This window comes from Oratosquilla oratoria, chromosome 14 (genome assembly GCF_046742065.1).
Source record: "Oratosquilla oratoria isolate Oo_2021 chromosome 14, ASM4674206v1, whole genome shotgun sequence".
NCBI lineage: Eukaryota > Metazoa > Arthropoda > Malacostraca > Stomatopoda > Squillidae > Oratosquilla > Oratosquilla oratoria.
In genome coordinates, this window is record NC_134790.1 from 41,404,703 (window position 1) to 41,413,672 (window position 8,970).

General features: G+C 41.6%; 1 protein-coding gene across 1 annotated transcript in view; it reads left to right on the plus strand.

Moving 5' to 3' along the window:
- The first annotated feature begins 4,794 nt into the window (after positions 1 to 4,794).
- LOC143032849 (uncharacterized) overlaps positions 4,795 to 8,970 on the plus strand; it is a 4,577-nt gene continuing 401 nt past the window's right edge. The window contains exons 1-2 of the mRNA XM_076198013.1: positions 4,795 to 4,861; positions 5,983 to 8,970. The exon at positions 5,983 to 8,970 is cut by the window's right edge and continues 401 nt beyond it. Of these exons, the coding sequence (XP_076054128.1) occupies positions 4,850 to 4,861; positions 5,983 to 8,970 (3,000 nt within the window). The 5' untranslated portion in view covers positions 4,795 to 4,849. The remainder of the gene's footprint in view (positions 4,862 to 5,982) is intronic.

An 8,970-nucleotide genomic window follows, 5' to 3' on the forward strand; every position in this document is an offset into this window, starting at 1 on the left:
CTGACAGAATAAAAATTCTACCAGGGAACGGATGTAAGATGTAAGATGTAAGATATATATATATATATATATATATATATATATATATATATATACATATATATATATATATACATATATATATATATATATATATATATATATACATATATATATATATAAATATATATATATATATGTGTGTGTGTGTGTGTGTGTGTGTGTGTGTGTGTGTTTGTGTGTGTGTGTATACATACATTCGTGTATATATGTATATATATACATATATATATACATATATATATATATATGTATATATATATATACATATATATATATATATGTATATATATCTATATATATATATATATACATATATATATACATATTTATATATGTATGTATATATACATTAATATATATATTAATATAAATATATACATATATATATATATATATATATATATATATATATATATATATATATATATATATATATGCGTACCTATAAACAACCTAATGAATTAATCAACAGATAAATTAATAGATGTATGCAAGTCTGAAGATCCATACAGACCCAAGTAAACCAATATCTCTATAATCACAGCCTATGTTTTCGTCGATTTGTTTCAAGAACTATCAACATACACGTATATTTAGGTATGTACTTCATTATCAGCTAATCTATAAAAAAGAAACGACAGTTACCCTATTGGGTGGTTATGGAAATCAGATAGAATCACCTCACCTGTCTTCCACCTTCAAAGCTCACCATCACCACCATCTCTATCTGGGGATTTTTTTTTTTTTTCGAGAGGCTGCAACTCCGTCTCGTGATTTTATCCATGATAATAATTTATCACAATCCATTTTTTTCATATTAGTTTGTATATATGTGAACCTCTGTTTACCCCTCTATCTTTCTGTCTTACTGTTTGTCTGTCTACCTGTATGTATGTGTGTATGTATATATATACATGTATGTATGTATGTATGTATGTATGTATGTATGTATGTATGTATGTATATATGCATACATGTATTCATGTATGTATGTATGTATGTATGTATGTATGTATGTATGTATGTATGTATGTACGTACGTACTTATGTATGTATGTATGCTGGTACATTGGGACAAGTTGATGAAGGTGGAAAAAGAAGTCACGGGTCTAGTTCCGAGTTTCTAAGTTTATTCCTGACCGGTTTCGCTCTATGCTTCTGAAGAAACATAGACCGAAACCGGTCAGGAATAAACTCAGAAACTCAGAACTAGACCCATGACTTTTTTCCACCTTTATCAAGTATGTATGTATGTATGCATGCATGTATGTCTGTCTGTCTGTATATATGTATATATGTATGTGTTTATGTATGTATGTATGTATGTATGTATGTATGTATGTATGTATGTATGTATGTATGTATGTATGCATGTACCTATGTATGTATGCATTTATGTATGTATGTATTTATGCATGTATGTATGTATGTATGTATGTATGTATGTATGTATGTATGTATGTATGTATGTATGTATGTATGTATGTATGTATGTATGTATGTATATATGTATTTATGTATGTATGTATGTATCTATGTATGTAGATATATATATGTATGCATGTATGTATGTATGTACGTACCTATGTATGCACGTACGTATGTAGGTAAGTATGTATGCACGTATGCATATACTTATGTATGTATGTATGTATGTATGTATGTATGTATGTATGTATGTATGTATGTATGTATGTATGTATGTATGTATGTATGTATGTATGTATGTATGTATATATGTATGTATATATGTATATATGTATGTATATATGTATGTATGTATGTATGTACGTATATATGTATGTATTTATGTATGTATATATGTATGTATGTAAGTATGTATGTATGTATGTATGTATGTGTACATGCATCTTATGCATGTCTGTATGTATGAATGTATATGTGTATTTATGCATGCATATATGTATGTATATATGTATGCGTCTATGTATGTATGCATGTATGTGTGCGTATGTATGTATGTATGTATGTATGTATGTATGTATGTATGTATGTATGTATGTATGTATGTATGTATGTATGTATGCATATCTATGTGTGTATGCATTCTTATATATGTGTTTGTATGTAATGTATTCAATGTACAATCGTTTGCTTGTATGAATGCATTATTACGCTAAAAGGCCTCGTGTTGACCTTTTTATCAGAAAAATTATGTGAAATATTCATCCTAATTAATGGAATGATTCGGATTTTTTGCTTATGATGTGTCATCTACCATGTTTCAGTAGAAATGAATACTGACCCATTTTTGGAACTAGTATATGCTTTTGCAATGTGCTAAAGAGTAGAGCAAGTATTTCTTTTTTTTTTACTGAACAGTTTCGTGCAAACCCTGCTCCACTGAGTCTAAGTTTTATAGGCTAAAGGTTATGCATAAGTACCACGAGACTTGTTTGGACGTTTTGTTGAATACAAAAGGTCACAAATACATACGTTTCTGTCACTTAAAAGAAAGCCAAAGGGGCTCTATTCCCAAGGAGTCTGTACATTAATAGTTTGCCATAGCCGCACATTATGTTAAAGGTCAATGCGTGGTAAAGGATAGCTTCAGGGTCGTGCGGTGAGAAGCCTATCTGACCCCTCCGTCGTGTAGTCCGAAGGCCTAAATTTCCATAATCAGTCTCGTTCTTTTAGAGGAGGACGTGCTGGACGAAGAAATGAGTGTGGGATGGAGGACACTGCCACAAGGTAGGCGCGCAAATTTCAGCCGGTGAAAATGGAGCCAATAGCAAAAATGTACATAAGAGAGAGGAAGAGAAATGATCAAAAACTGTACAAATGGTTAATGAATGGGAAGTAGGAACGAAGATGAAAGGGAAATGTAGAGGAAAGGTGGAACAGGATGGGAACGGAGTGATTGGGGATGGGGTGGGCAAGGGAACGTACATGGGAATGGTGACAATCTTCAAGAGGCTCAAGGTAGGAGTTTGCCTAAGGTCTTACTCTCTAATAAACGACCGAAGGATTTTCTCGCGAGTTGAGTGGAGTCGCGTCTCGGATGCTACAGGGAATCAACATAAAAAATAAGTTCTTATTGTGAACCGAGATGAAAGATAGATTGTATTTATCAGAAAAAAAAAATTAATCGCCCACTAGGATCCAGAATATATAGATACGTTACCCATCACCAAGTTCTAACAATTTGCAGTAGTTTTGAATGTAAAAGGAAATAAATGAATGAATAACATTCAGAAATATAATTCACAGTAAAATATAGATATAAACAGAAAAAATGCAAAGAAGTTAGTACTGCCTAAGAGGAAGATCCTTGAAGGAACCACACAAAAGCCAAACTTCAAAATGCAGCTAAAGAGTGAAAGTGTATGATGAAGATCGGCCATGAAATTACGCCGAAGTCTTATAAAAAAAAACAAGAAAAAATGAACACATATTTCTTAAACCACCAAAGACTAGGTGGTGAAATGGAGGTGGAACACGAACACTCAAAATACACGTGATAAGACAATATTTCGTAGTTTCTACAGGAAGGGGAGGGTTAACTATGACTGTGAAACTACATTTGACGCAGTAGTTTGATAATGAATATATGCTTGTGATGAGATAAATGACCATGCATACACACATTCATACATACAGAAGCACGAAAAACAGAGTACACAGAGATAAAACAGAAAAGTACCTACAGATGTACATTGAAAAACACAAATTTACATTAAATTCACATATCTACATTAATGATAATGTCTTCTCATCATATATATATATATATATATATATATATATATATATACATATATATATATAAATATACATATATATATATATATATATATATATATCTATATATATGTGTGTGTGTGTGTGTGTGTGTGTATGTGTGTGTGTGTGTGTGACTGTGTGTGTGTGCGTGCGTGCGTGTGTGTGTGTGTGTGTGTGTGTGTGTGTGTGTGTGTGTGTGTGTTTGTATGTGTGTGTGTTTGTATGTGTGTGTATGTTTGTGTGTGTGTGTATATATAGGTCTACATATATGTATATATATATATATATATATATATATACTGTATATATATATATTATATTATATATATATACATATATATATATACATAAATATATATATATATATATTTAGTATATATATATGTATATATATGTATGTGTGTGTATATATATGTGTATATGTATATATATATATATATACATATATATATATGTATGTATATGCGTATGTATATGTATATGTATATGTATATGTATATGTATATGTATATGTATATGTATATGTGTATGTATATGTCTATGTATATCTATACGTATATGTATATGTATAAGAATATGTATAGGCATATGAATGCGAATATGGATTATGTGTACCTATGCATATGTATATGTGTGTGGTTCTGTATATTTATGTCTGTATAACTCCAATTATCTGTGGATATGATTTTTCATTATTTGTTTCTTTCATCTATATATACGTGTTTTCCTTGAGGTTGCATCTATGCATTTGATAGTGAAAGTATTTTCCTTTGGTATTTGAAGTTACTCGTCATCTCAAGTGGATACAGGGGAATTCCATACAGGCCACTTTCCCACCTAAGCCATAGTATCTGGCGTCGTTGGGACGAAGGTGAAAAGAAATTACGAAGAAGGGGAGCTGGGGGGAGGTTAAAATAGAGTAGGAAGTGTCTGGGCGGAGCCAGGAGGGGGAGAGGAGGGGCGTGGAGGTCCAGGGGAGTGGGCATGGGAGGAGACGCCTGGCTATAAAAGGCTGCGGCCGCACAGACTAGGACACATTTACGTCGAGTCATATTCTACAGTCATGTTGTCTCTGGTGAGTACTCAATCCATCTTTCGGCCTAATATACCCTCCTCCTTATCTCTTATCTGTTACTTAGGCTCCTATTGATAATCCTATGACCTTCCCAACTCTTATTACGTAATTCAAACCCAAGAACTTGCTGCGTCGCAGATGATGCAGCCTCCTCTACCTCCCTCCCTATTTCATCCGTCCTTATTGCATCCCAAGGCACTGACTCCCCACTGGAAGAACAATTGCATTTAATATTTTTTTTTTATTTCATAAAAAATATAGATATCATGGGACACGTGGCTTTAATGATACCATACAAACATCTTCAGAAGTTGTATAGAATTGAAAAAGAAATACTTTGATGAAAATTTTTCTATAGTGAAACAGTGCAGTGCTTCAGAACAAACGATAATTCAGTTATCTGTAATGCTAGTGTCACACCCGATAAACAAGTGTATCCTGTATTAGTGAGAAACAGTGATTTTTTTTAACAATCGGCGCGGGAAGACTGTTTAATTTGAGGGCAGTCTGAAAGATTTCTTGGGTGTCTTCATACGGTGAATCTACACCAGTGTCTGACATAGGTCTTGTCAGGAGGTATACGAGCTAACTTTACTATACAGTGTTCGAGTTATGTGACCACCTGGACATTACAAGACGAGAGTACATAATTATACACAGTAGAGATATATACATAAAACAAAAATAAAGATAAACGCATACGCAAATTGATAAATCACCAGCCAACCTGACCTTAGGAATTCCACGAAGACAGCTGAAGGACATTCCACGTTCAGCAGCGTTTATGATAAGTTGCTGTTATGGTCGATTTTTTTTCTAAAATGTTTGTAATGAGTTCAAACTATTAAATACTTTCTGGCGACAGGCTCCTCCGAGATTTTAATCAGTTTCCAAACTCGATTTCTTAAAAATGTATGATAATTTTTAGGAAAAATCCGTTGAATAATTTTTGCTATACTTTTTCGACAGTATTGATTATCTATTGACATCTAGATCATATAAACTGACAACCTATAAATAGACTCAATGGGGACTGACAGATAAATGTTATATCTTCATAATCCATACATACACAGCAATTGAAGAGCCTGAGGCTAACGCATTCTCTTTCTTTTTTTCAGGCTTTGGCAGCGCTGCTGTCCGTCGCAGCGGGCCATCCGGTGGCTCCTAACTGTTACCTCGACTCGGCTCTCCTTTACTCCGGCAGAGTTCTCCCCGTTCCCCTAGTTTTCCTCACCAATGCCCAGCAAGTTCCTCTCCACAATGTTCAGATCGTCTCGCATGCCGCTCCTCAGATCTCAGCAGGACCCGTCATTGCTACTTACTCCACTGGCTCCGTGGCTACCGCAGCATCTGCAGGAGCCCCACAGCCCGTCCAGCCAACGGCGGCCGTAGCTCAGGCCACAGCCGAGTTCATGGCAGCCTGGAATGCCGCCTATGAACGAGCTTCCAAGATCCAAACCACCTTGGTCAAGGTAGGACCTTCTGGCTACTCCCACTTCACACCTCCTAAGCAAGTGCAGGAGACTGAAGCTGTGAGGAGAGCCACGGCAGAGTTCATGGCTGCCTGGAATGCTGCTGCTGAAAGGGCTTCTGCTGTCGAGATTGGCGTCACCTACGGACCTCCCGAGCCCGTCAGGCCCACCCCGGAGGTTCAGCGCGCCACGGCTGAGTTCATGGCAGCTTGGCACGCTGCAGCCCAGAGGGCAGCCGCCGTCCATGCCACAATTACCTACAGCACAGGAGCTCCCAAACCTGTCGACCATACTGATGAGGTCAAGAGGGCCACTGCCGAGTTCATGAAAGCTTATCAAGCTGCTGCTGCTCGTGTGCCAAAGATCCAGACCACCATGTATCAGGTGTCGGGTATCCAAGCCGCCCCCGTTCTCGCCGCACCCCAGCCCGTCAAGTTCACTCCCGAGGTGGAGAGGGCCACCGCCGAGTTCATGGCTGCTTTCAACAAGGCAGCCGCTCTGGCCGCAGCAGCACCCGATGATGACACATCCAACCTGCCCATCGTCACCTACACAGCTGCCGTGCCGTCCGAGACCTACACCGGACCAATGGCTTCCGGCATCATCATGGAATCTGGTTACACCAAGGAGGTGGAGGAGGCACGTCGTCAGTTCCAGCTTGCCTTCGAAGCCGCAGCCGCCCGTGCTGCAGCAGCCCCCGATGATGATGACTATGTCACCTACTTCGAATACAGCGCTCCCGCCCCTGCCCCCGGCCCCGTCGTTATCACCAACCAAGTCTACACTGGACCATTCGCCTCCGGAGACATCGTAGAATCTGGATACACTATGGAGGTCGACGAAGCCCGCAAGGAATTTGAGAAAGCATATGCTGGCGCTGCTGCTCTTGCTGCCGCTGCTCCTGACACTGAAGTTTACTCTGGCGCAGCCGTGATTGATCCCGGATATGAGGTCCCTGCCGTGTCTTTTGCTGGCCATGTCGTGGTTCCTGCAGCTCCTGTTGTCGTTCCCGCTGCTGCCCCAGCCCCAGCCCAAGTCTACACCGGACCCCAGGCATCTGGTATTATCGTCGAATCTGGATACACCATGGAGGTTGACGAGGCTCGCAAGGATTTCGAGGATGCTTACGCTAACGCCGCCGCCCTCGCAGCTGCCGCCCCTGACACCGATGACTATTCCGGAGCGGTCGTGTCTGTCCAATATGCCGCCCCAGCTCCTGTCCCAGCCGCACCAGCCCCTGCTCCAGTTGTCCTCACTGGCCCAGTCTACACCGGACCTTTGGCATCTGGAGTTATCGTAGATTCCGGATACACTAAGGAGGTTCACGATGCCAGGGAGGACTTCCAAGAAGCCTATGAGAGCGCCGCTGCCCTCGCAGCTGCCGCCCCGGACACCGACGACTACTCAGGAGCCGTTGTGTCTGTCCAGTACACTGCCCCAGCTGTCCCAGCTCCTGTCGAAACTTACACCGGACCCAAGGCATCCGGAATTATCGTAGATTCCGGATACACCAAGGAAGTCCATGAGGCCCGCGAAGATTTTCAGGAGGCTTATGATAGCGCTGCTGCTCTCGCAGCTGCCGCTCCTGACGTACACATCTACACAGCAGCACCCGCACCTGTTACCCACCACGCTGGAGCCGTTGTAGTAGCCCACGTACCGGCAGCCCCTGCCCTTGTCTATGCCCCTGCTCCCATTGCCGCCGCTACCCCCTACACCGGGCCCCTAGCTTCAGGAGAGATCACCGCCTCTGGATTCACCAAGGAAGTGGAGGCTGCTCGGCAAGAGTTTTTGGCTGCCTACAGAGAAGCTGCTGCACGTGTCCCTAAGCCGGACACTACCCAGTACTCCGCGCCAGCACCAGGTACCCCAGCTGCCTCAGCACCCGTTGCCCCAGCTGGACCCAAATACACTGGACCCTTTGCCTCCGGAGTCATCGCTGAGTCCGGATATACCATCGAAGTCGACCAGGCCCGCAAGGAATTCATGAAGGCTTACGAAGCCGCCGCTGATCTTGCCGCCAAGACACCCGATTATAACGTCATCACCTACAGCACCGCGATTAAGACCCCCGCACAGGAAGGTGCCCCCATGCCAGTGCGGCCCACCGCTGATGTGGCCAAGGCCACTGCCGAGTTCATGGCCGCCTGGAACGCTGCCGCTTCTCGCGTTGCCACCATCGAGTCAACACTGGTCAAATATAAACCCGCCACCAAGGCCGCCATCGTCCTTCCCACTCGCGAAGAAGCACTCGAAGCCCTTAGAAAGGCCAACGAGGAGTTCATGGCCGCTTGGAATGCCGCTGCCCAGAGGACCGAAAGCGTCAAGCAGGCCCTCCACTACGGCCCTCCAGTTGCCGTTGAGCCTACTGACGAGGTCCAGAAGGCCACAGCTGAATTTATGGCTGCCTGGCAGGCCGCCGCTCGTAGGGTGCCTAAGATAGAGCAGGCTATGGTCAAGGCCACTACTTACACCATCGGTGTACCCGAGCAGGTCGAAGCCACGGATGAGGTCAAGAAGGCCACTGCCGAGTTCATGGCTGCTTGGAACGCCGCCGCCGCCCGAGTTCCCAAGATCGAGACCACCATGTACGCCATGGCCCAACCCACAGCTGTCTCTGCCGGAGGAGACTCC